The sequence below is a fragment of the Dipteris shenzhenensis genome, chromosome 25 (assembly GCF_047967505.1).
Source record: "Dipteris shenzhenensis isolate YYH24624 ecotype China chromosome 25, Dip_SZ_1.0, whole genome shotgun sequence".
In the NCBI taxonomy this organism is placed as follows: Eukaryota; Viridiplantae; Streptophyta; class Polypodiopsida; order Gleicheniales; family Dipteridaceae; genus Dipteris; species Dipteris shenzhenensis.
In genome coordinates, this window is record NC_141620.1 from 11,685,496 (window position 1) to 11,713,484 (window position 27,989).

Consider the following 27,989-nt stretch of genomic DNA (forward strand, 5'->3'; position numbering starts at 1 on the left):
CCCTGAGTGTAAGTTTATGATCCATGGTCCTGTGATCTATGTGGAAGCCCGCCTGTCCCACGGCTTTGAGTCCTTGAAGCTCTGCAACCAGGCTAACCTCTGTCACATACTGATGCATAGAACTTAGGCATGACATGTCCAATCATAATAGTCTTGTATTTTTCCAGCTTCATGCCTTGTGAATGGGAGTGATGGGGTTAAGGTTCTATTTATGTGGTAAGCTTGTGCAAACTGCTTTGTTGAAGAGCTTCTCTAAGATTTGGCCAAGGTGTTTATTCCGTATTCAGTGAATTCAATGCATAGGCCCTCATGATCTTTTGCTCGGCCGTTGGGAAGCTTCAAGGCTGCGTGTTTGACATTGCCGGATGTGAAAAGTATGCATGAAGTAGGGCGTAGTACATTTGAGAGATCGGGCATGGTGCTGGTTGGTTAGGGACATCGTATAGCGTGTGTGCAGAGGATTGCTAGGATGTTGTTCATAACTTGGGATGTGGCTCGTCACTAGAGATCTAACATTAAGAGTCATAATGGAAATATGCTTACTTACCATTCTTTTTTTGACCCTTCTTAGCCCTGAGATTAGGGCTATTCACCTAAGGGACACACCCTTCATTTTCGACTTTCTTTACTTATTTTGCACAAGGAACCTCCCCCAGGAGTCTTTAAAGTTACTAAATAAAATATTTATTAGCTCCTCCTCGTTCCAGCAAAAGAAAGCATGCTTCTTTCGGTGAACCAGACGGCATTACTCACGTATCTTCTTTGTCTCACTCCGGAGATGATACTTAGTTTCGAGTCGGAGTTGTTGGCGTAAAGCCTTACATTCATCATCATACCAACTATTGTAGAGTATTGAGCCGAGAGATGGGGGCACGTGGATCGAGTGGTTTGTAAGAAAGTATGTAACGCGGCCTCATGCAGAGAGCGTGTCATGAGGGCGGCTGGATCCTCTAAGAGCTATATGCGGTCAATGTCTTTGAGTAAATCAAAGAGGCATGGGGAGTCCTCAGGTTTTAATTTGTGATCAAAGTGTATGCCATGGTAAGTAGTGTGTGTGAGTTTTGTTGTAGTGTGTGGTGTAGGCAGTGGTGTGGATATACTTAAAAATAGATAAGTGTGGTTTGCTCCTGGAGATGGTGGTGAGACGGAGAAGTTAGAAATTTGTGAAGTAAAGGCAGGAGATCCCATGAGATAGTCAACTATGCCTCCGGTGTGGGAAACAAGTGAACCCGCCTGAGGAGGGCTAGTGATCTAGGCCATTATAGATGACAAGATCATGTATATTGCCCATGAGTAGTAGTGGATGCCCATAGGATGTGAGTGGGGCCCATGTGTTTGCACAGACTTAGACATCCCAACGTCTTCTATATCAACATGTGGTAAAAAGATACAATCATCACAAAAATCTAGAAGTGATAGCTGGCATGTGCCTGCCCTTCCCAACAAGGAGAACTTCCTTGCGGCTCGAAGAATCCATGATGTCCTGATGGAGGGCTGCATAGGGTGAGGTCTCAACCTCCTCACGTAGGTCTCTGGAAAAATGTGAGGTCTCAGAAGGGAAGTAGCAGATTGTGATGAAGAGGTCTTCTCGGCGATGCCAAGAGGATCCGATCCATAGGAATGTGGAGAGTGTATCTCGTCTCTCGATGGAGATCGCCCCGGTAAGGGATGATCAATATAGTAATGCCACTCCTCCTGTCTTTCGGGTCTCATCCCGTTAAACGGCCTCCCATATGTATCCACTGACTACCGATAAAGGGCGCGTTGGACTCTGGTGTCTCTCTGTGTAAGAAGCTATGTCTTGACCTAAAGTAATTTCTTGGATTTGACCATAAAGTATCGTCGTTGTTCCAAACACTGCAGGTTAGGGTCTTGGAGCTTTGAATCTCATAGATCCCACCCTCCTGGGGAGGCCACCATATGCCTTTTGGGGACCTATCAAGAGCTGCCCCTCGCAAACTACTACCCACTTTCCCTCCTTGCAGGCGACATCCCGTTGTTGTATGACTCATGAGGGTACACCTCTCCTCCACGTGTAGGGGTGTAAGGTCCTCATCTAAGTAGATCTCTATTTGGGCACGCAAGGCTGATCGTCTATGCACTAGGTGTGAGTGTCTCTGAAGCAAATGATGAGAGGCTGCCTTTGGTTGGGGTCCCATCCTATGCACTAGCCCCCTCGATCCCGTGCTTCTGAACTCCCAAGGTGGAAGTTACAAAGCCGACGACATAATCCATGGGGTGGTAGTTGTGCAAGGAATGCCACGTACTCTGAAATTGAGAGCCTTACTGGCTCTCTGCTGCTGTTGCAAAATCGTGGCTGAAACGATGGCCTTCGCAGGCTCCAGTTTCATGACATCGACCCATTTGGAAGTCTCTGCAATGGTTGGCTGCATAGTTTCTAATTGTGCCTCGAATGCTGGCCTACTGCTCGGGGCTGTCACCACGGCTGCCACCTCCTTACAGAGCTGTGATATTTTCTGGCTCAGGCAATGGATGAGACGGTCATGCTCTGCCTCTCGCGTACGAAGGCGGTGTATCTCCATGAGAAGATGATCCCAGGAGTCCGATGGGATTGTGTAACCATGAAGCGGGGATGGATTTGGTTTGAATGGGGAGCCTCTGCAATGGTTGACTGCATAGTTTCTAATTGTGCCTCGATTGCTGGCCTACTGCTCGGGGCTGTCACCATGGCTGCCACCTCCTTACGGAGCTGTGATATTTTCTGGCTCAGGCAATGGATGAGACGGTCATGCTCTGCCTGTGACGTACGAAGGCGGTGTATCTCCATGAGAAGGTGATCCCGGGAGTCCGATGGGATTGTATAACCATGAAGCCGGGATGGATTTGGTTTGAATGGGGGCTGGATGATTTGGGTGGGTGTGTGGGGGGATGCTTGGGTGTAGGCTTTTTTGCCTGCCTTCTCTATGGTAGTGCTATCAATCTGTAGGCCACTGTGGTTGCTGTGTTTGTTCACATCCTCGATTGCGAGTTGTTTCTGTCGCTTCTCTTCCTTCTTGAGTTTCTCTTTCTCCTTATCCCCATTGCCCCTTCTCCTACTCCCCTTTCCCTTTTTTTTCTTTGCATACAATATTTCCTTGCTGAAATTTATGGAGTGGGGGAGGTCGTACAGCCCTTCCTGCCTTCCATTGACTGAGAGAGAATGACATGATGACCTGATGGATCGAAGGGGGCTCCTGCCCACAGTAACTAATCCCTGCAGGTCTCCTTTTGAATTCTTTGGTGTTTTTTGCAGAGGCTGGAGAGGCATTTGCTAGGCGCAGGGCTTCAAGGCTCCCAGTGAGGGTTCAAGCAGGTCCGGGGAGTCGGGGAACTGGCCCACAGTTTGGGACTTGCTTTGCAACAGCAGGTGGCGCACCAGTCTATGGGCTAGGTGCAGGCTCGGAGCAGGTCCTGGGGTGTCATGTGCACGGATTGGTATCTGACGTGTACTGGGTACACAAGACTAGCTCAGGTAGCCTGGGGAGGCTTAGAGCTAGGCAGGCTTGATTCTCGGGTTGAGTGGCAAGGGTACGAACCATTTATAGGTCATCGCTATTTTTGGCGCTGGGGCCCAAGTCTATAAAAGAGGCCCAGGGGGTTCAGTTCTCAGTGTGCTGATGGGAGCAAGTTTCGTTCCCAGGTGCTAGGTCTGATCCTGGATTGAGTCGCGGACGCGCGCCTGCATCTTAGCATAGCCCAAGGCCCAGTGGCAGATCCCAGGCTTCACAGCGCCACCTGGTGGTATGGGACACCAGGCTGGTTTGGATCTGATTGGGAGTTCGTGCCAGTAGCTCAGCTCGTGGCTCGGAGGGGACATCTCTTGATTTGGGATCACATCCCGTAGATGTCATGGTTGGGTGGTGAGCAGCCTGCTCAGTTCTCACGTTGTGCGTGTTTGTTTTGCAGATCAGGGGTTTCAGGAGTGCTGGGACGTGTCAGTTGGTATCAGAGCCAGCTCCTGAGGTAGGAATTTCTGATGCGAGTACTTTGAACGATTTCTTCCTCCAGGTATGCCCTAAAATTCGAAATTTGCTGCTGCAAATTCTGGTTGGTTCATGGGTTATCTGGGGTGGTCAGGATGTAGGGAAAAAGGTAGGAGAAAGAGAGAGAGTGATTCGAATTTGCTGAAGGGTTTAGGTGAGAGAGGGATGAGCGTAGCTGGGAGAGAGCGGAGGTGCAGGTAGGAGAGGCGATAGAGGAGCTGAGTGGCAGGCGTGCAGATCAGGGCTGGTCAGGGCTGCGTAGGGGTAGAGAACGCAGAGGCGTGAGGCTGTGTGGTGTGCTAGGGCTGGAAAGAGTTTCGGCCAAAGCAGAGTGATGCGCAAGGGGCTGGAACAGGGTGCGGCCACCCTGTGGGAGGTGCTGCTTTTTTCGAAAAAGCACCACCCTCCAAAGTTGGGAGGGTGAGCTTTTTCGGGAAGCAGGGCTTCCTAAATTAGCTGCTCTATTCCCTATATCAGCTTGGCAAGGTCCCAAGCTCAGCCATAGCCTTGTGCAAGAAGCCCTCCTTGCCCATCGTCGTTGATTGCGCCATCAGGATTCGGGACAGACTGCGACAGGCTGTCGTACAGCCCACGTCATCTGCTGTACACCCGCGTCAGCATCCGTACACCTGCATCAGCATCCGTACTCCCGCGTCAGCTGCCGTACACTTGCGTCAGCAACCGTACGGATTGCGTCAGCATCCGTACAGACTGCGTCAGCATCCGTACAGACTGCGTCAGCATCCGTACAGATTGCGTCAGCAACCGTACAGCCACGTCAGCAATCTGTATTGTTTGTGTCACCTGTACGATCAGCAGGAGAATTCCGTACAGTACGGTTTGCCGCAAAATTTCGTACACTGTAGCCTGCAGCGAATTCAGCAAGAGGGAGACTCCGGGATTATTCGCGCCCGCTGTTCGTTAGTTTTCAGCATCTTCTTCCGTCAGCATCTCTTGGGACGGTTCTTCTCTGCTCCACTCTCCTTTCAGCTTCGATTCCCTCAGTTATTTCTCTCAGTTTATATTCGTTCAAATCAGATTTCAGATATGTCTGATTCTGCAAATCCCGAGTTCACCATGGGAGATCAGGATTTGGATTACACTCCTGTGGGAGAGGAAGACCAGGGTCTTTATGACGATCTGATTACGAAGAAGGCCTTCAGTGAATTCACCACTGCTCTGGATGGAAAATTCGAGCAGGTTAATGCGAATCAAACGGGGTTGACACAGCAACTCCAAGGGATTCAGGCGACTCTCACCCTTCTGGCTAGCACTGTGCAGGCACTCACGCATGTGGATGCCATGGCTTCAGTGCTAGGCCCGAACATAACTCCAGATCCTTTTGCGGGAGATCAAAAGTCTCGAACTAAGGAGGTTGTTGACACTTGGTTATACAAGTGGCAGGTACACTTCCAGTTCCACCCGTACCCAGATGAAAAGAAAATACAGCTTGCAGCGGGTTTCATGTCAGGAAAGGCGTTGCTATGGTGGAAGGAACTCCAACCTAAGCCGGATACATGGATAGATTTCGAAGGGGTCTTCAGGAAGGAATTCCTGAAGAAGGAGGACAATTATGATATCGTTGGCAAGCTTAAAGCCCTCGATATGTCAAAGCTCAACTTGTCATTTGAAGTTTATCTTCAAAGGTTTCGGGATCTGCAGGCTAGGGCCACAAAGATGGATCCAGTGACCTTGTTAGGTTTCTTTGTGGATGGTTTGCCAGATTCATACAAGTTACAAATTAAGAACAACAAATGTACAACGTTGCAAGAGGCCATGAATTACGCGCGTATTTATGATGATACCATGGCCGGTGCAAAAGCAACTACAGTTTCTGACACGAGTGGAAAGAACAAACGCAAGTTCTTTTAGCCTACGACTGGTACCGGGGAGACGAAGTCTACGGACAACGCCTCTAAGAAAAACTTGACTCACGCAAAGAATGGTCGAACCCGTTTCCTTCACACATTGAAGCTTAAGAAAGAAGGACGTTGCTTCTATTGCAAGGAGCGGGGCCACACCAAGAATGAATGTCCAAAGCACAAGAATCAAAAGTTAGTGCTTGGACCGAAGCTCCAGGCGGGTCCAGGTACCAAAGCCAAGGGAGCGAACCAAGTTTCGATGACAGGTATTTCTGTAAATGTCATTACCTGCCCACTTTCTTGTAATTGCACTTTCAATACTTCGTTGTTTGGTTCCCATGATCTTTTCCGAGTTTATGGAGAACTTATGGACCAACAGGTTCACATTCTTTTTGATCCGGGCAGCTCTCACAACTTTGTTAATTACAAATTTGTGCAGAAGATGGGGCTGTCCACAGTACCTAGCGATCACACCTATGAGGTGCAGCTTCCAGCTGGGAAGCAGTTTTGGGATCGCAAGGTTGAAGCACTTCCTATCCGGATTCAAGCTTACATAGGGGCTCTTACGTGTTATGTTATGCACCTGGAGCATGTAGACTTGTTAATCGGAATAGAGTGGTTTAAAACCCACAATATTCAGATTGGATGGACGGAGCATACCCTTTCTTTTGTAGATAAGGACACCCAATTTTGTATTCAGTGTGATAAAATTCCCTCTTCTCAGGGACCTATTGTATTTGCGATGCAGCTTCGGAATATATTAAACACTTCTCATTATGATGTCTATCAGTGTGTTTTGATTCCACTTTCTACATTTGTTGTCTCTGTAATTAACAAGAATGATTTAAGTGTGTTTGAACACCGTGAATTAAGAATGTTGTTAGATAATTTTAAGGATGTATTTCCTGCTCAACTGCCGGAAGGTTTACCTCCAGAACGCGCAGTAGATCATCGCATAGACTTAGTCCCAGGGGCTCAACCTATTAGTGTACCACCTTATAGGATGAGCCAGATAGAGGAGGATGAGTTAGCTTCACAGCTACAGGATTACCTGAATATGGGCTATATACGCCCAAGTAAATCACCTTGGGAGAAAGACTCTACATGGAGAATGTGTATAGATTATAAACGATTAAATAAAGTGACAATTAAGAATCGATACCCTCTACCTCGTTCCGATGATCTGATAGACCGTTTGGCCGGAGCGAAGTATTTCACTAAGATTGATTTGCGTACGTGTTATCACCAAATCCGTATCTATGCTAAACACATAGATAGAACCGCATTTCGAACTAGGTATGGTCATTACGAGTTTCTTGTATTACCTTTTGGTTTGACCAATGCTCCTGCTACTTTTCAGCAGATGATGAACGATTTGTTTCAGGATTATCTGGGCAAATTTGTTGTAGTGTTCTTAGATGACATCTTGGTATATAGTCGAATGCTTGAGGATCACATAGGACACCTCCGGATTGTCTTAGTTATTCTAAGACAGCATAAGCTCTATGCCAAGATGAGTAAATGTGACTTCTTTATGAAGGAGATCATTTACTTAGGACACAAGATTTCTTCTGAAGATATTAGCATTGATCTGGAATAATCCAGAAGGTTTTAAAATGGCCTATCCCTCAGACTGTGAAACAACTTCGTTCTTTCCTAGGATTTACGGTATTTCTTCGGAAGTCTGTGCGTGATTATTCACGTATCACGGCACCCTTGACCAACATATTGAAAGGTCGTGGACGCCTCTTGGAATGATGCAATGAACAAGGCTTTTGAAACCTTGAAGTTTTCTATCAAGGAAGCACCCGTTCTTGCATTACCCGATCCTACCCGGCCTTATGTTTTAGAGGCCGATGCGAGTGATTATGCGATTGGGGCAGCTCTATTCCAAGAGGGCCGACCTGTAGCTTTCGAGAGTAAGAAGCTAGACGACACCCAATATCGTTGGCCCACACTAGAAAAGGAACTTTATGCTGTAGTGTATGCCCTTAAGGTTTGGAGACACTACTTGTATGGTTCAAAGTTCTTTGTATTGACTGATCATCAGTCAATTAAGTATGTGTGTGATGGATCTGAATTGAGGGGACGGAAAGCTAGATGGGCAGAATTAATGCAAGATTTTGATTTTGAAATACATTATCGTAAGGGTTCGTTGAATAGTGTGGCGGATGCCTTAAGTCGAGTTAAGTTTGTAAATGCTCTGTCATTTACGGAAATATCCTCAGACCTATTTCAATCCTTGAGAGAGCTATACGCAACTGATAGTCATTTCAGTTCTTATTGGCAGAGAGTCCAGGATGGGAGCTCCATGGTTGACCAGGACTCAGGGATTGTGCCAGCTACGGTACAGGCGGTGGGAGGTCAGTGGATGATTAGGAACGGCTTGCTGTTCCGGAATGAAAAGATTTGTGTGCCAGATGTTCTGGACCTTAAATCCAAGATTCTCTGGGAGTGTCATGATGCTCCTAGTGCTGGACATCCAGGTATACATCAGACTCTGTCTCTTGTGAAGCATACCTTTTATTGGCCTAAGATGCGTGCATTTATTGAGAACTATGTAGTAGGTTGCCGGGTTTGTCAGGTTACTAAGGCCGAACGCCTTAGAAGCACGGGGTTATTACAGCCATTACAGATTCCGGGTAATAAATGGGAAAGTATTTCCATGGATTTTATTGCTGGTTTGCCTCATACGCGCAAGGGTCATGACTCCATTTGGGTCATAGTCGACCGTTTGACAAAAATGGCTAGATTCTTACCTACTAGAACAACTATTTCAGCTGTTCAGCTGGCTCACGAGTTTGTGGACCACTTGTTTAAGCTGTATGGTTTGCCATCTGACATAGTCAGTGACAGGGACTCAAAGTTTACGAGTAATTTTTGGACACTTGTTTTTGAGAAGTTAGAAACTACTCTAAGTATGAGTTCCTCGGATCATGCACAATCCGATGGCAGTACAGAGAAGGTTAATCAGTTGGTTGAAGACATGCTTCGGGCATATGTATCTAAGAGACAGTCTTCATGGGAAGATAATCTACCTATGATAGAATTTGCTTACAACAGTGCAAAGCATTCTAGTACTGGTTACAGTCCTTTTATGCTTATGTACGGGTTTCAACCTAAGTCACCAGTTATGGTTGGGTTAAAAGGGATTCAAAATGATGTTGCTAAGAACTTCTTGCTAGACATGCAGGAAATGTTGCAGTTTGCCAAGGAGTCTATTAGAAGTGCCCAAGATCGGGACAGATTTTATGCTAATAGACATCGTTCACCTAGAGAGTTCTCTGAAGGAACGATGGTATATTTGCGAATTCCTAAGGAATCCAAGAGCTTAAGTACTGGTTTGGTTCCGAAATTATCCCCCAGATACTGTGGCCCATTCAAGGTCATTAAAAGAATTGGACCAGTTGCATATCGACTAGAATTGCCTCCTGATGTTAAAGTCCATCCAGTCTTTCATGTCAGTAGACTGAAAGAAGTCTTGGGTGCGGATGATCAACTTGTTTCTTCTCACGAGATAATAGAAGTTACAGATTTGACTTTTATTCCACACGAACCTGAGTGTATTCTTGAATTTCGTGACAGACAGATTCGTAATCGATCTATCACGGAATACAAGATCAAGTGGAAGGATCATGTTGAGGAGGATGCAACATGGGAGACATTACAAAACCTCTAGACAACATTTCCGAGTTTTTTTAGCGAACTCAGGAGTGAGTTCTTAGAGGAGGGGGAGTATGTCATGTGCACGGATTGGTATCTGACGTGTACTGGGTATACAAGACTAGCTCAGGTAGCCTGGGGAGGCTTAGAGCTAGGCAGGCTTGATTCTCGGATTGAGTGGCAAGGGTACGAATCATTTATAGGTCATCGCTATTTTTGGCGCTGGGGCCCAAGTCTATAAAAGGGGCCCAGGGGGTTCAGTTCTCAGTGTGCTGATGGGAGCAAGTTTCGTTCCCAGGTGCTAGGTCTGATCCTGGATTGAGTCGCGGACGCGCGCCTGCATCTTAGTGTAGCCCAAGGCCCAGTGGCAGATCCCAGGCTTCACAGCACCGGTATGGGATACCAGGCTGGTTTGGATCTGATTGGGAGTTCGTGCCGGTAGCTCAGCTCGTGGCTCGGAGGGGACATGTCCTGATTCGGGATCCCATCCCGTAGATGTCATGGTTGGGTGGTGAGCAGCCTGCTCAGTTCTCACGTTGTGCATGTTTGTTTTGCAGATCAGGGGTTTCAGGAGTGCTGGGACGTGTCATGGGGGGATGATTGGAGTGAGTCCTGGAGGGCTTGTTTGCTTTGGAGAGTAGGTGCTGAAAACCTCCGAGCTAATGTGGCGTGAATATAGGAGCTGACAAGGCCAAAAGCTTGGGCTAGTGGCTGGCTGGAATGCCATGATCAGAGCAGCCTAATAGAGCTGCTGGCTTGGACTGTCATGATCAGAGCAGCCTAATGGGTGTTTCAACTAGGGCGCCAAGGTGAAGCACAATAGTTGGAGCACAATGGTGCACTCTTTGTATACGGACTGGAGCTGCAGGGATCTCAGGATCAGTGTGGGCGCATGGGGTTGCAGTGGGTGCTGCGACCTTAAACTGTAGTAAAGGTTTGGTGCCTTGAATCGGTTGGAGCTGGAGGGACACCATGACCATGACAAGCAAAGATCCTTTAACCACAGAGAGAGAAGAAAGAAAGACAGAAAGATGTATTAACGTCCACAGGAGGCCTTGCGGGCCTATGGTACAAAGTGCATAAAAAGAAAACTCATCCAAGCCTCAATGGGCTGGAGCAAAGGGTGCGCTAGGGCCCTTGCTGAGTACTAATCTATGCTGATCTAATGAGCTTAAGAATCAAAATCACATAGAAACTGAAGCAAACTGAGAGCTAGGACTCGAAAGCCGAAGATCGGCACCGTGGTGACTCTCCGGTAAGCTGGGAAGATATCTTGGATCTGCATCTGTGGAATTGTCTCACGTTGTAGTGGGGGCCCGGTCTCCTCTATCTTTGAACCCGCTGAGTTATGTCCAGAGTGACCCCTCGTCTCTGTCGGTCTCCCCTGAGGAAAGCTGTGATAGGCTAGAACTCAATAGTGTGTGCTTTGGTTGCTCTTCATCTCACACGTGGTCTTTGCGTTCCTCTCTCGGTGGCACTGTGTCGGCTCTCTGTGCTGATTCAGGCTGCTCTAATATCAGCTAGCTCCTCCTCCTTTACTCTGCTGTGTCCTGGAGCTGGCTCAACTGCATAGATGTCTGTGATACGTCATCGTGCTCGGTCAGCTTGTGTCTCTTGTGGTTTGGTCTCCTTGTGCTGCCCTATGATCAGTCATGGTAGTGTCTCCCTGTATTGGCGCATCTCCATCAGATAGAGCCCAATGCAGACTTGATCATGGAATTGGATCAGTCATGAGAGTGGACCGAAGCCGTCCCCTCCAGGTCGAGACATTGGTAGCATCCCCAGATCTCATAGTAGGTTGGGTAGACACAAAGAAACTGCTCCTCTGTCAACCAACCCCAATGTGCATAACATGCAAATCCCCTGATCTTTAGGTATACGTGCGGCTCTCCCCGCTTCAAGCCTTAGCTTATGGGACAAAGGCCGCATCTGTCCAATGGCCATTCTCAGTGCATGTGAAACTCCTCTGTCCTTTAGATACTGGGGTTTGATGATGAATCCCTCCTCCGATACTCTCAAGAAGTTGTCGCGATAGAACTAGATCTTGGTGGGGAGCTCCTAGTCCCCCCCCCCCCCCCCTCGGTCCAAGATGTATGGAGCTAGAGGAGATCTAATAGTATAATATGGTTCATCTCACCTTGTGGGATCCACTTAAGTGATGCGTCCATGCTGTACTCAAAGGGGGGAAGTTTGTCCATTTGGATGTCGTGCGTGGCAAACCATGTGGATATACGTGCATACCATGTGTTTGCTCCGCTCTCTGCTAGTCGTCTGGATGACCCTAGGGCCAGCCTCGGTAGTCTCCAGTGAGGTAAGTCCCAAATTCTGTGGATGAATGTCAGTGTCTGAAAGATGGTGTCAACCTGGGGAGGTGTCATGGTGAACTCTATCTACACTATCTCATGTGGGAATGAGGGCTTACTTAGATCCCATAGTCACCTGTAGTTGCTCAAATCTCCTCCACTCTGTCATCGGGAGATTGCTCCTCCAGAAGGGTGCTGCATACATGGTAGTTTGCCGCACTAAAGTGTTGAAGAGCCAGCCCTTTGTTGGTGGATCTTGAAAATGTGTGTAGAAGCACTGGCTCTCTAGTCGGACCAAAGCACTTTGCCCCCCTGTAAGTCGTGCCCTAGTTGCCCGAGTCATTGTGAAGTGAAGACTACTCCGAAGTATGTGTAGAGCTGCACTATCTCCACTGGCTCACCTTGGTAAGTGAAGCGATGTCCGTGAAGCACTGCGCGTGAGGTGTAACCTTGGTCTTCCCAAGGTTGACTATTAGGTCTCTCTCTTTGCAGAACACCTCTAGGGCCTCCAGATGTCAGCCCCTCCGCTGAAAATTTTGGTGAAAAGAGAAATCCCTAATCCGTGATTAGTAGACATTAAAACATTATTATATATATTATACGCCAATGGTTTAACATGTATTTGTATTTATGATGGACACCCACCAATTTGTTATGGCGGTGGATCATCTTAGTAGATAGGACTAGTCGAGCTGGAGACAGTGCTTCAAACGGCATCGAATTTGGACATGTGATACTTATTCTATTAATAAAACTGTGCACACACGTGTCTAGGTCCTAGGGGTAATAGGAAGGGAAGGGTGCATTAAGGTGCATTGAATGGTAGATGCATGGGTCATAGGCTAGTGCATTTAGGTGCATTGAATGGTAGATGCATGGGTCATAGGCTAAGGGTAGGTGTAAATGGGAAGATGGAACTTGAGTGATCTCAAGGGAAATTAATGAAAGGGTATCACCCTTCATTGTGAAGCTCACGTAGCATTCTTCATTCACTTTGCATTCATCCGCCATCTCTCACACACACCTTGCATGTAGTTCGAAATAGAAACAAGTACTCTCACGAGGGCGCTCTTTCCCATTGGAGGGCCAATTGGCATTCAAATTCTGCATGCATTGCACACATTTGCATTCTTGAGAAGGTCGGTTCTTCACAAAGATGATATGAGGACTATGTCATCAGCGTATAGCAATATCTATATCATGAGGTCAGCCACTAGTGATGCCTCGCCCCCTAGGCGGCCTATGAAGGATGTGATCCCATCAATGTAGAGTCTGAAAACAGTCCGTGAGAGGGGGCAGCCTTGCTTCACCCCTATCGACCAATTTGAAAACCTCTTGGGGCACGAACTCTCCCTCTGATGGACTCGCATAGCTTCATCACACCCCAAATCCAAGTCTCTGGAATCTGCATCTTCTGTAGTCTCCTGATGATGCGGGGCCGTGGGATGATGTCGAAGGCCTTCCGAAAGGGTACAAATCAAATGTAGACTTTTTGGTGTTTGGCCTTAATGATAGCCCTCTGCTTTATATAAAGTGCTTTTGCCTCCACCGTGGGTTTCTCAGAAGGCGAATCAGCTCTGGCGAATGAATCACACTGAAAAGTGGTGGTGGAAGAGATTGAGACAGATTTGGAATTCAAAAATTCCACTCCGACAACATGCCTTCTTGTGGCAAATCTTGTTGGGAGTTCTTCCATCTGGGCAACTTTTGGCACGCAGGAACATTGCTCCGGCTGTTAGTCGTAAATGTTTGGCTCCACGGGAGTCTGTGCCTCATCTTCTTTGGCATTGCTCCCATACTCGTGATTTTTAAAGCTTCCTGGGGCAGCGTTTGTGAACTCTATCTTTTTTTTTTTTTTCAAAAAGATTAATTCATTAAGTTTGTGAACTCGATTTCCAACTGCTACTTTTGGAAAATTCTTCGGGGTCTTTGGGATACACCCACCTAGATAAGATCTTGATTTATTTTTTATTTGGGTTCGCTACTGTGGTCACTCTGGACTCTATGGAAGGATAGAAATCATAGAGTCTTTGGTGATCCTACTTTTTCACTTTTCTCTTTCTTTAGGCACTCTCTGCAGCAATCTTTCTACGATTGCTTGCAAACAAAGTACACAGATCATGATGTTTATCTGTCTTATCTTGAGATCTTCTTGTGATGTATTTTCCCAGATAGTGATTCTGTAATATAAAGCAGCAAAATTTTCACCCCAAAAGAAAAAAGTGTGTCCCCCCGATTGTACTCGTACCATTTGATTGTATGAGCACTATTCAGTGAATGCCTTCCCATACTTTTGAGCTTCTTTTCTTCGGTCCTCAGACCCAGTGGGAAGTTTTTAATTACTGTTTTTAGTTAAGGGTAATAGCTGTCCCACTCTTGGACAGCTATGAATGTAAATGCTTTCTTAAGGGGAAAAAATGTGTGTGTGTGTGTGTGTGTGTAAAAATAAGAAGGGGTTACTGAAAGAGTACAGAAAAGGGGAAATAGGTGCTTAAGTACATTGCAGTGCTGCCACCCACATCCTAATGTAATGGTCCAGCATGATAGCAGTCATATTCGGAAAAATTGAAAAGCTGTAACGGGAGAAGGGGGGGGGGGGGGGGCGGGGTTGAGGAAGAGAATTTTGAGAGTACCACATCCCTCTTTAAACCCTTTATATAGGATTACAGAATTACATGTGTGTACATGTCTAGGTAAATGTGTGTGTGCTTGGAGATGTGAACCAGCAATCGTTTATAAAAAAAGTAATTTGTCAGATTGTGTATATTCTAGTTTATGAAGGACCAGACTCGCACAGCTGTACTAATGTGCCATTCAATTACTGCATCATTTATATGTTTGTATATACACCTCTCAAATGGGGCATTCTTGATTTTTGGTTGTACTGTTAAATACACACAAGTATCTACAGTTTTTGGGTTGAATGTGTGCACATGCATCATAGACACTTACATAAACTAGATTATCAATATATTACACAATCCAGCTTACTACCAAACAAGGAACACGCTCATGCAAATAAGTGCATGCTTGTATGCACACACAGACTCATACGTGTACGCAGGATACATGATGCATGATGCATGCACCTGATATAGCTACATGATTTGTGTATGTTCACAGAAGTTAATGGATATGCATGAGCCAAATTGTGTGCTTCTACTTTTTCTACAGTTGCCTTCATTGAAAGAGAGAAGATCTTCTAAATTCATTACAGACTGAAGTTTGCTATTTCAAAACCATTGTGGCTGAAGCACCTCTGTTGTTTTAGGCATTGGATTTGATAGGGCCCATCTATAGGACCATGGACTCTTATGTGGGGGTGCGCGAGAAAACAGGGGTTTGGTTTGCTTCTGGTTTGCTGCAGATGAAACAGCACAACTTACAGGAAGCAAGGTTAGCCATTTCTTCTAGTGAATAAACAATCTGGTATAAAGTACAAGGCTTTTTTTTGGGGGGGAGCATTACAAGGCTTCTTTTAGTGGAGAAATGATCTGATGTAAGTCTTTTAATGAAATAAATATCAGGTTACAGATAGGGGCTCTATCAATAATTTTCTGGTGGTGTTTGTACCAGGGATAAAACAACAGATCTTTTGTGCATACACAATTATGCATGGGAAATACTGGAAGGCTTAGGGAAAAAGTTGCGCGAAATTCAGTTGTATTGATGTAGAGAACATGCACAGTAGAAACGTGTGGTACCTATAATAGCACGTAGGTTAGCCTAGAAGGTAACTTAAGTCACATTTGGCGATAACAGAGAGAAGGTTACAAAAGGAGAGAGCTTTCCCAATCTCAAATAGTATGCAGGGTGAATGAAACAAATTGAGTGGATTTCTACCTTGAGACATCTTAGACTTGTATTGCCATTTCTTTTGAGACACCATGTGCACTTACAAGCACAGTTTCAGACACTGCACATGCATGAGACATTAAATCTCAAAGAATAAAGCACGTCAGATAACAGTGGATTCAAAAGAGAGTTTATTGAGTATGCTTGTGCTTTCTAAGTTAGGAATGTAATTTTGCCTCTTTGTAGGAAGCGAGACATAAGTGTAAAGGGTCCATTTAGCCTTTTATGTTTAAAATAAGAGAGAGAGAGAGAGAGAGAGAATTTCAGTTTTTCGGAAGATTTTGTTCCTTGACATGCTTGTTTATTTTTGCTTAGTCACCTTCTTCCTTTCTTCTTTATTTCTTGTTTTCTTTCTCTTTTGTTTATTTGACGTATTTTTGTAAGCACTGGATTTGCCCAAGAGACTCCGCGGGTCTTTAGAAACCCAGTATAGCTGCTTATGCTTGGGCACTGATGACGACATAAGTGTTGCTTTGCTTGCTAAGTATGTCTTCCTTTTGTTTTTCATAAAAGTCTTTGTTTATCTCTTTTTTCTTCTCTTTCATTTTCTCTTTTATTTTCTGTGTAGATTTTTGGTCTTTAGAACAACAAAAAATCTAAATTTGTATGATTGAACTTATTCTAGTCTTACAAAGGTATATAATGATTATTGGAACTCGGCTAGCCGCTAACTTGAACCTGCATGTCCCTCTCGAGCAGCTTGAAAGCATGAGTATATGAAAGGAGGCAAGCAAAACTTAGTAAGTAGCGATTAATATGCTGACCCTGGTATGTTGTTTTTGGATGACAATGCACATTATTGTTGGAAAGGTCGCCTCCCCATCTGTAAGCCCCCATATGAGGAGACCATGGGGGGGGTGGACCTGTTGGGAACTGATGGAAGGCCACATGGGCAGCACTATGGCTGCCATGGGGGTAGAGATTAGAGAAAGAAAGGAGTCACTGATGTGACAACGACGTCAGCAAAGGAGAGGCCCTGGGCCTCATAATTCATCCAACAGTTCAGCAGAAAGAGGAGCTGACAGGAGAAATTTGAAGGCATTCCCTTGGGCCTCATCTGGAGGTGAAGGAGAGTTGAAGATGTGCTGTAGACTGAGCTCCCTAGGGGCTGGACCTTGGCTGTCTTCTAGGGCAGCAAGGTGTTGTGATCTGGACGGAGAGTTTACATACGCTCGAGGTGGAGTACGCGGGTTCAAATCTCCAACATGGTATCAGAGCCCAAGTAGGAGGCTCACAGGTGCGGGAGCCTAGAGGCAGGGACCTTGTCGAAGGGCGACCCTGATTCAAAAGCTCTTGGGAATCGACTTCCACGACTGGAGGATAGTGCCCTTGCGAGAAGAAGGGTGACTCTGGTTCAGTCAGGTGCGTAAGGAGTTTTGGTCTATAGAAGGTTGAGTTTGTTCGATTTTGCTAGCAGCAGAGATGTCGATGTCAGAAGCCTCTTCAGCCCCTTCTCTCCTTTCCTCCTCCCCCAGATTTCTTTGTTTCACCATCCCTAACTTTGGAGAGTCTGGGAAACTGGATGGGACAAATTATCCTATTTGGAAGGTGAAGATCTGGAGTCATCTAGTAGCTTAAAAATTGTGGAAACTAACAACGGGATTAGAGGCAAAGCCGGAGGATATGGTAGACAACAAGGGGGAGATACTCATACCAGTAGATGGAGAGGAGCTCGAAGGTTGGGAAGATAGAGATGCCCATGCCCTGGCATTGATCATAGGGACTACAGTGGACTCTGAGCTTCCTCTCACATCGAGATGACCGACACGTCAGTAGAGGCGTGGCTCATTCTGAAGGATTTGTACGAGACGGATAAACATCCGGATCTTGCTTCTTCAGTATCAGCTCTACAACTTGAATATAGATGAGAGAGATTCGGTACATGACCATGTGACGAAGGTCAAGGTGGTGAGGGATCAACTAGCATCGGTTGGTCAGAAGGTGGACTCGTCCCAGCTGGCCTTGATGGTACTAAGGAGGCTACCTTGGAGTTTCAAAGCTTCGTTACGACTGTGATTGCAGGACAAAGGACCAAACTTTTGACTTTTGAGGAGTTGGGTTTATTATTACTCCAAGAAGAAGCTAGGGAGAAGCTCTACAACGACGACAAAGATGAGTGGCAAAGGATTACACTGGCAAAGGGATGGGCAAGCCTAATGGTGGCAAGTCCAAGAAGGATGACTCTAGAGATGATGAGGACACTTTCAAGAGGAAGCAGAAGAAGTGCTTCTATTGTGACACGCCAAGCCATTTTGTGAAGGATTGCAGAAAGAAGAAGGCGGATCAGATAAACAAGGAGGAGTCCGACTCAGATTTAGCGGGTGACACAAAAGCCAAAGCTAATAAGGTAATCAAAGAACTTTTCTTGGTGACATCTCCGTGTGTTATTGAGGCCAAATATGCCGACCTAGAAGCCACAATGATGATGTCTGACATTGAGATGTGGGTCGACGAGGAGTCAGAAACCTTTGTGAAGGTGAAGGACAGCATGGAGTGCTTGGAATCTTCGAGGTGCGTGGCTGTTGATACTAACACGAGGATGGATTCCATGGAGTGCCCTAGGGTTTCATGTTCAGATGGTTGCTGTAATTCAGAAGGGAATAGTACAAGATTGCACATGCTATTGGTATGTGCCTCGATGAGGCGCATGATTTGCTTTCAGAGCAAGCACACATGCCGTACGACGATCTGGTATGTACTTGATGTTCTTAATTTAAGCCTTTATAGCATGCTGTGGAGATAATCTTCTCTTCATATGTCTCAGGTAATGCAAGATAGGAAGGAATGGGCCTTCTTCGAAGGCAGAAGGGGAAGTGTGGGTGCTTCTTCAAATCTCGGACATAGATTGCTGGAAGGTGATGGACAAGGTGTACTGAAGCCAGAAGAGTACTTGCTTGAGGGCTCAGTGAGAGTTATATCTCCATGGGATTTCATTTCTCGAGATGGTTCTTTTGTTGCGGACCTTGCCAAAGGAAGAACGGGTTGAGACAGACCCTCCGAGCATGGTGCCTAGAAGACTCCAGGTTGTTCACTCATTATGAGGGGGACAACTGGAAGATCGTGGCGTTTGGATTGCTCAAGCTCGAAGGCGGGAACGTGATTGAAGGTGGTGGTGCCAGGAGGTGCTACCAGAGATGGACCTGTGTACCATGATGGTGTGCGGAAGCGGAAGCGGAAGCGGAGCTGGTGGAGGAGGAGCCACTAAATGAAAAGCTAGTAAAAGATTTCGACATCGAAATGTTCTAGAGGACTACGACCAGGGAGTTATTGGAGCATCATCATCGACGTGTTGGCATTGGGCCGAGATGTGCCCGGTGAGAGGGGGTGTTGGAAAGGTCACGTCCCCAACTGTAAGCCCCTATATGAGGAGAACATGGGGGGGGTGGACCTGGGAACTGATGGAAGGCCACATGGGCAGCATGGCTGCCATGGGGGTAGAGATCAGAGAAAGAAAGGAGCCACTGATGTGGCAACGATGTCAGCAACAGTACGGGGATGCCATGTGGCTGTACGGGGCTGGAAGGAGCCTTACAAGAGGCAGAACCAGCAGGGAAGCATATGCGCGTGCATATGGCTGAAGGAGGGGGGCCAGGAAACCTAGTCGGCCAGATGGAGGGCTGGGAGGGCTGGTTCCAGCCAGCCTACTATGCCTGGAAGAAGGCAGGACAGGAGGGGCTGGACCCTGCAATGAATGGAGGGCTTTATGCCTTGGAACAAAGGCATGGAAAGGGCTAGTAAAGACTCTTATAAAGGGCCCTGGTTGGGCTGGTAGGGGCAGCCAACCAGGTCGGTTTTTGGGGTGGAGAAAGTCGGCCAGAAAGGAGTATGCCAGTTGGCTATTTTGAGAGCTCTTGGAGCCTAGAAAAGGAGAGGCCCCGGGCCTCATAATTCATCCAACAGTTCAGCAGAAAGAGGAGCAGACAGGAGCAGCCTGAAGGCATTCCCTTGGGCCTCATCTTGGAGGTGAAGGAGAGTTGAAGGTGTGCGGCAGACTGAGCTCCCTAGGGGCTGGACCTTGGCTGTCTTCTAGGGCAGCAAGGTGTTGTGATCTGGACGGAGAGTCTACATACGCTCGAGGTGGAGCACACGGACTCAAGTCTAGAGATATCCGGTAGATAGTAGAAGTACCTTGTGGTAAGATCAAAGGACCTTGCTCTGGTGGGACTTTGGATCTATCTTTCTTTTGTTGTGTCTATAGTTTTGGATAGAAATATATTGTTTTGGTAGCTTCTATAACTGGCTGGTTCATTGTTTGTTGACGAGTCTGCACATTTATGTGATGCACATAAGTTAAAGAAGTTTGTGATTCCACTCCCCACACACATTGTGTGAGCTCCTGGGCTATTCTATCAGTTGGTCGATTTCTAACAATTATATCAAAGCATGTTGTCAATTCTTTATAGGAACACAATATATAGCACATGATATGTTGTACAGTTCTTTATAGGTACACAATATATAGCACATGATGTGTCCATCAGTAGGGTGCATTATTATGAATATATCATGTAGAGGCATGTGTCTTTAACATAACTACATGTCCACTTATGTGGCCTTGAGTTCATCATGCTGTATGGCCCTAGGTTAGTGCAAGTCGATAAGCAGTATATTGCTCTTAGTCCTAGACCGCAATGCAAAGCACAAGTATCTATGTCCAAACCTTAAGTATCACATGTTACAATCCTTTCCTCTTGATAACAATCTAAAACCAAAGAAGAAGCTCCTTGCATAGATGACATCATAGAAACAACCCCCTACCACAAGTTCACAGAACCACCACGTGATCACATATGCCAAGCACCAACCTTGTGGTATCCACGCCCCCTATGGACTCACCACTCCGTATGGTCTTGCAGCACGGATCAACCTGGCAAACTTCTTTCTCAAATAAGCTATCAAGACTATATAATGCATTGTCATCAAGAATCTCCGACACTCATCTGTAGGCCATCCTCTGGTGGTTCTAGTGATGCCCTATAGACCATGGTATGAGCCTTGTAGGCATAAATAGTTAGTGTCTTTTAGGCCACATAGGACACTTAGTCCTAGGTCTAGGTACTTGTACCTAGTACTCCTTTGTTTTTGATTATCCAACTTTGAGGTGATGGCTAAGGCGTTTATCATTGACTCTTTTGCTACCTGCACTCTCTCTCTCCTAAGCGATCCTACAGTGGTATCAGAGCCCATCTTTGCTTCCTGTGCCTCTTGTCCGTACTGTCACGTACGGATATCGTATGTTTCTTGCAGCTACCCGTACATCTGTCGTAACTGAGTCTGTACCTGCGTCATCGTACAAATCTGTACCTCCGTACATGCACTCCGTACAAATCTGTACTTGCACTACGTCCGTACTTGCACTCAGTACTGCGTCGTACTGTACTTCATTGCGCTGTGTTCCGTACTAGAACCACCGTACTTGCGCTGCCGTACGGATAAATACCTGCATCGTCGTAATGTCTGTACTGATCGTACTGCACTACGTACATCTTTCGTACATGCACGTGGGAGCCTCCGTACAACTGAAGCACTTCAGATCTCCGTACAACGCACGGCCGTACAGTCGTACACCGTACATGGTACGGTGTACTTGATCTGGTACTTGAGATGTCCGTACAGCTAGTACTTCTCTCGAGATCTCTTTGGGGCTTTCAGTTCATTTCACCTTCTTTGGTTGCAATTTCTTGCAAGAACATTGGGGCTTTGGAATTTGGTCTACAATCTCTTGTTGTTTGCAATACATTGGGACAGATTGGAGAACATTGAGTCACATTTGCAAGACATTGAGTTAGATTTTCAGACATTGAGTCTTTTCTGCAAGACATTGAGTCAGATTCGCATACATTGGGTCACATTTGCAAAATTTCAGCAAAATTTGGGGCTTTTCTGTATTTGCCCTCTTTTTGGCCTATTCGCCCTCAATAAATTTGGGGCTTTTGCAAGATTTGCTGTTTTTGCAGTGAACATTGCTTGCCACAGTCACATTTGGGTCAGATCTGCATTTGCCCTTTGATTTGGGTCAGAAATTTGTAGATATTTGCTGTCATTTTTGGACAGCCAGCTTTTTGCAGTGATAGCCTTGAGGCGTTTGGGTTTTCAGGTCTTTTTCAGGGTATCACATTTGCTATGGCTGGGAACAATCAAGTTTTATTTGGAGTTCTTCGTGAAGATGATAAGTTGGATGGCACCAACTATCCAATGTGGTCTTATCTCATGAAACATATTCTAGTTGCAAAGCATTTGTGGAATATTGTTTTTGGGGCTGATCTGAGGCCAGCCAATGCTACAGTCGTTGCCTCTACTGCTGGTCCCTTTGCAGGGGGTACTCCTCCTGATGCCTCTTCGTCTAGCACTCTTGTTGCTGCTCTTCCAACTCAAGAACAGTCAAGATGGGATGCAAGAGATGCAAATGCACATTCATGCATTGCTTTATCATGCAAGAGAATCATTATTCCACACATCCGGTCTTGCAGGACAGCAAAGGATGCTTGGGATAAATTGGCTTCTCTCTATCAGATTCGCAATAAAGCTCGTGTTGCATATTTGAGAAGGCAATTACAGGAAGTCAGTATGAATGAAGGTGACTCTATGGATGCATACCTGACAAAGGGCAAGGACCTCATGGAACAGCTTGCCAACATTGACGAGGTGGTGCCAAATTTACAGCTTGTTAGTACCGCATTGAATGGACTGCCAGATACATATCAAGGGTTTGCTACAACCCTTCGATTAGTGGCCATGGGTAATCCAGACCACTATCCTTTTGATCAGCTAGTTACTTTGCTTTTGCAAGAAGAGCAAAGTAGAGCTAATAGACAAGCCATTATTCCTGATCCCTCCAAAGCTGATGCATTCTTTACTGCTAATGATGCTCAGTCGTGGTACTTCGATAGTGGTGCTTCTAAGCATGTCACATCTTGCAGACAGTTGTTTCATTCTTTAGCTGATGCACCTCGAGGGGGGACTGTTACATGTGCTAATAATGCTTCATATGCTATAAAAGGAGTTGGAGATGTGCAGCTCACATCCATTTCAAGCCATCCTGTCACTCTGACAAATGTTCTTTTTGTGCCTGGAATTGAAGTCAACTTGATTTCAATTTCAGCAATTGCCACTTCGGATTTCAGAGTTATTTTTGATGGCTACAGATGCCTAGTTTATGATCTTCGTGATGACAATGCCATAGTTCTCACTGGCGCTTTGCAAAAGGGGCTTTATCACCTTGATCATCACTCAGCTGCACTTTCTATTGAGACATTGGCTATTTCAGATTCACAGCTTGTTGAAACTCATCTTTGGTATGAGAGAATGGGCCTTGCAAAGCTACATTCACAGCAGATGGCAAATGATGTACCTCAAACTCACACAGTTTCCAAACATGTGTGTGAGGGTTGTCTTTTGGGTAAGATGCATCGATTTCCTTTTCAAAAGAATTGTCCAAAACTCTCACAAAGGAAATTGCAGCTAGTGCACAGTGATGTCTGTGGCCCAATGAGGACAAATGCCATTGGGGGGTACAAGTATTTCATGACTCTCATTGATGATTTCACAAGATATTGCTGGATATATCCTTTAAAAGCCAAATCTGAAGTTTTCTTATGCTTTCAGAGATGGTTGAATATGGTTGAGAATGAATCAGGATGCAAGCTTGTCACCCTCAACACAAATAGGGGGGGAGAGTATATGTCAAAGGAGTTTGATGCCTTTCTGTCTTCACGGGGCATTATTCACTCATGTACTACTCCTTACACTCCTCAGCAAAATCCTATTTCTGAAAGGAAAAAAAGGTCCACAATGGAGATGGCCAGATGCATGCTTAAGGCCAAGTCTTTGCCCAATAAATTTTGGCTTGATGCAGTGTGTGTGCCAACTATGTGCTGAATAGATCACCTACACGGGCATTGCAGACTATTACACCTTTGAAGCATGGAAAGGCAGGAAGCCTTCACTTTCACACATGAGAGTTTTTGGGTCTCTTGCATATGTTCATGTACCATCTCAGTTGAGACATAAGCTTGATGACAAGGCAATCAAATGCATATTTGTTGGTTACAGCCAGGAGAGCAGAGGGTATCGGTTATACCAACCAAATATTGGGAAGATTATTGTCAGTAGAGATGTAATCTTTGCTGAACATTCAGCTTCTCCTCTTGTGGACTGCAAAGCTAAGCCAGATGTTGACATGTTTGATGCCTTTGAATCTTGGTAACGTCTGCCATCCTTAGAAGAGGACTTTGACCAGCAACATGAGCCTCTTGCAGGCCCTCCACCAAGCAATAATCAGCCACTACCTCATGCTGATTTGCAAGTTTCTCTTCCGGCACAAAATGATCCCACTATTCATGATGCAGTCATTGAAGAAAGAGCTGTCAATAGACAGCAAAGGCAAGTTCCCAGATGGCTTCTTGATACATTGAGGGACAGCAAACAAGATCAGCCTTTTGCTGCCCGGACAAGATCAGGGAATAGACAGCATGGTCACTTTCTTGAGTTTGCACTCTTGCTACAGCTTGCAATGAAGAGCCTCTGTGCCATAAAGATGCTTTTGACAGCAAAGAGTAGATGGATGCAATGAGAGCTGAGTTACATTCCATTGCTAAAAATGACTCATGGGAATTAGTAGATCTCCCTCCAGGGCCATTGGAACCAGGTGGGTCTATAAATTAAAAAGGAAATCTGATGGCAGCATAGATCGATACAAAGCCCGTCTTGTTGCAAAAGGGTATGCCCAACAACAAGGCATTGACTTTGAGGAGACATTTGCTCCCACATCCAGGATTACTACCATTAGATGTGTCATTGCCATTGCAGCCTATCATCATTGGCAAGTGCACCAACTTGACATCAAGACTGCTTTTCTTCATGGGGATCTGCAGGAAGAAGTCTATGTCACACAACCTCCTGGCTTTGAGGTTGTTAATTCTGAAAATAAGGTATGCCGGCTTAGAAAAGCCCTTTATGGTTTGAAGCAGGCACCTAGGGCATAGTATGCCGAAATTCATGCACACTTACTATCCCTTGGTTTTCAGAATAGTCCCTCAGAACCCACTCTTTATGTCCGCAGGAGTGGATCTGATTTTTTAGTGCTGATTTTATATGTGGATGATATGCTCATCACGGGCCTAGATACTCAGCAAATTGCAGCTTTCAAGGCTGATTTGCAGCAGATTTTTGACATGTCAGACATGGGACAGGTCCATTATTATTTGGGCATTCAGTTTGCTCATGTTGAGGGGGGTATCATGATGTCTCAGTCCAAGTATATTGGACAGCTCTTTGATCGTTTTCAGTTTGAGGATTGCAAGCCAATCTCTACTCCAATGGACCCTGGCTTCAAATTCTCAGCTCATGATGGGAGCCCACCATCTGATATCACTCTTTATCAGCAGGCTGTTGGATGCCTTATTTATTTATGTCACACCAGACCTGACTTGCAGTATGCAGTATCTCAGCTCAGCAGATTCATGCACATGCCCAGTTCACAGCATTGGCAAGTAGTGAAGAGAGTTTTCAGATATCTCAGAGGCACTCGGGATTTAGCCCTCTTCTATGGTGATCAGGGTTCACTTACCATGCATGCTTACACGGATAGTGACTGGGCTGGATGTTTCGACACCAGAGTGTCACATACTGGCAATTGTTTTTTGCTTGGCAATTCATGTCTCTCTTGGCTCAGCAAGAAGCAATCAACAGTTGCCACATCTAGCTGTGAGGCTGAGTACAGGGCAGCTTTCACCGCTACAGTAGAGTGTGTTTGGCTTCGACAGTTACTTACAGATCTTGATATTCGCCATACATCCTCCACTATTGTCTACACTGACAGCCAGAGTGCTTTGGCCATTGCGCGTAACCCAGTGTTTCATGCGCGTACCAAGCATATTGAAGTTCACTATCATTATGTTTGGGAGCGGTTGTCAATAGGAGACATAGAGTTATCCTATCTTTCCACAGAGGACAACATAGCAGATATGTTTACAAAGGCACTTCCTCGTCCCAAGTTTAAAGTCTTTTGACAGGCTTTACACTTGGTTCCCTTTGTTACATGATCTGACATCCCTTGTACATTCATAGGTGGCTATATCCTTTTGGATGAACATGTGCCACCATGACCAGAAAATACCAGGTAATTTGAGACGTTTCCAGAGTACTTAAGCCCATCCCATGGAGGGGGGTTTGTAGGCCATCCTATGGTGGTTCTAGTGATGCCCTATAGACCATGGTATGAGCCTTGTAGGCATAAATAAAGACACTTATAGTGTTAGTGTCTTTAAGGCCACATAGGACACTTAGTCCTATGTGACACCTAGGACACTTAGTCCTAGGTCTAGGTACTTGTACCTAGTACTCCTTTGTTTTTGATTATCCAAATTTGACGTGACGGCTAAGGCATTTATCATCGTCTCTTTTGCTACCTGCACTCTCTCTCTCCTAAGTGATCCTACATCATCCTACTCATCAAGTAGACCCAAAGGAAACACATAATTGGGAATCTGAAAATCGTTACCTACATAAACTTATGCTCTTACCATCGTACCCTCAAGGATGTCTTCCGCATTTGTAACATGCAATGGTACTTTGATCGTGTAATCACAGCAAGACCTTCTTTAAACCTTAAGCGAGGAATTAGCATCATGCACCATAGAGAGAGAAAGGAGATAAGGATAGAGAGAGAATGGAGTCAACAACTGATTGGGTCCCTGTACCCACTGAAGGGCCCCTCCCCCAATCAGGCGAGACTTTGCTTTATATTTGGAGAACTGAGAAATATAAATAACACTCTTCGAGAGAGCACAACAACACACTTTTGAAGAGTACACTGTGCACACGTATTGCAGACCCAAAGACCTTAAGGGCAACGCCGACTAATACCGAGACCTTGATGCTGTCCACACTGACAATGTAGGGCACTTTTGCAAGGCAAGGAAGAGGCTTGCGCTGTCCACCGGGATTTAGGGTTACTGCGTGAGTGAGAGAGTGAAAGCTAGGAGTAATAGATTCTAAAGAGAGCTGAGAGATGACTGAAATATAGAGCTGAGAAGCGAGCTGTGCAAAACTTTAAAGAAAGCTCTAAAGAGCTGCTGAAACAGTACCCTAACCTTACTCTGTTTGCTGGTTTGAATCCTCAACTGTGGTGCTGCGTATACACCTTCCGAACAGGCTGAACTGAAGGCCAAAGTCTGAGGCTGATCAGGGCCAACTCCGGAGGTGTTTAGGGCTGCACACGAGGCTGGAGGGGAGCTATTGGAGTGCTGAAGGCTTGGGAAGCTGAATGAGGAATGAGGGCAAGGATGGCTCCTATGTATAGGGCTGGAGGGCTGAGCCAAGCAGCCCAAAATGGCCGACTTCTTAGTCGGTTATTTTGGCTGGTTGGCTGGTCCGTTGGCCCCATAAAAGGCAGCCCTCGGCCCCATAAAAGGTGGCCTAGGGAGGGGTGCATGGTAGCCTATAAAGGCAGCCCTTCCCCTGCCATTCCCTTTCACTTGTTCCCAGCCCTGAGGGGGCCCAAAAGGGCTCCTATCCTAGGCTGGACGTAAACCTCTATCTAAACCTTAGACGGAAACACTACCCTACTATTCTTCAGTGGGTACCAATGAACAAGGACTGATCTATCTAACTTGACCTAAGGTTGAGAGAGTTACCTATGTAGCTTGTGCCTGACTGTCCCTGGACAAGGGCTTACAAAGGGGTCACAGCATACGACAAAATCTCCTATTAGGGCACTATTACGGACTTGTCGATGTAGCCAGTGTGTCACATTGCACCCAAGTGCAGGAGTGCATGTGACATCACTATTTATAAGATTCTGATCATTAGAATCTTCACCTAAAAGAGATGAAAAAGAGTCATGTTGCTCCATGCCCTCCAGCTCTTCCATGCTCTCGTTTCATGCTCGTTCAGCTTGCTCCTCACCAAAGCCTTTGTGAGGAGTTTCCAACGTGGTTGAACTTCAAAGGGAGGTGCATTGTACCTCGTTTGTGCGCATTTGTCAAAGACCTTGACCCAAGTACATCCCTTTGTAATAGTCACCGTGAATATGCTATTTAATGTATTTCCTCTTCACACTGTCAATAAAATCCTCCACGTTTTCAGAGCAATCACGATGGAAGTACCTGTTCTTATTGTACCCAGCAGAAGTTAGAACATGCTTCTCCCACAAAATCTCCATGGGGGAAATATGACATTGTCCTATCTGGATCTTTCTGCCTGCAACATTCAGTTGTGGCCTTATACCTCGCCGTTCTCATTGCCTCTTCAAAGCACTGACCACACCATTGCCGTTTCACTTAACTGGTGCTCAATAGCATGTGACACGCATTCAATATGCT

General features: G+C 45.8%; 1 protein-coding gene across 3 annotated transcripts in view; it reads left to right on the plus strand.

The window, feature by feature from the left end:
* The window catches only part of LOC147885460 (Tetratricopeptide repeat (TPR)-like superfamily protein), a 107,390-nt gene that overhangs the window by 61,357 nt on the left and 18,044 nt on the right, over positions 1-27,989 (plus strand). For all 3 annotated transcript variants that reach the window (XR_015543436.1, XM_087396498.1, XM_087396499.1), the window contains exon 10: positions 15,083-15,207. Coding sequence is in view for 2 of the 3 variants with exons in the window: in XM_087396498.1 (XP_087252624.1) it covers positions 15,083-15,207 (125 nt within the window). In the remaining variant the exon portion in view is untranslated. The remainder of the gene's footprint in view (positions 1-15,082; positions 15,208-27,989) is intronic.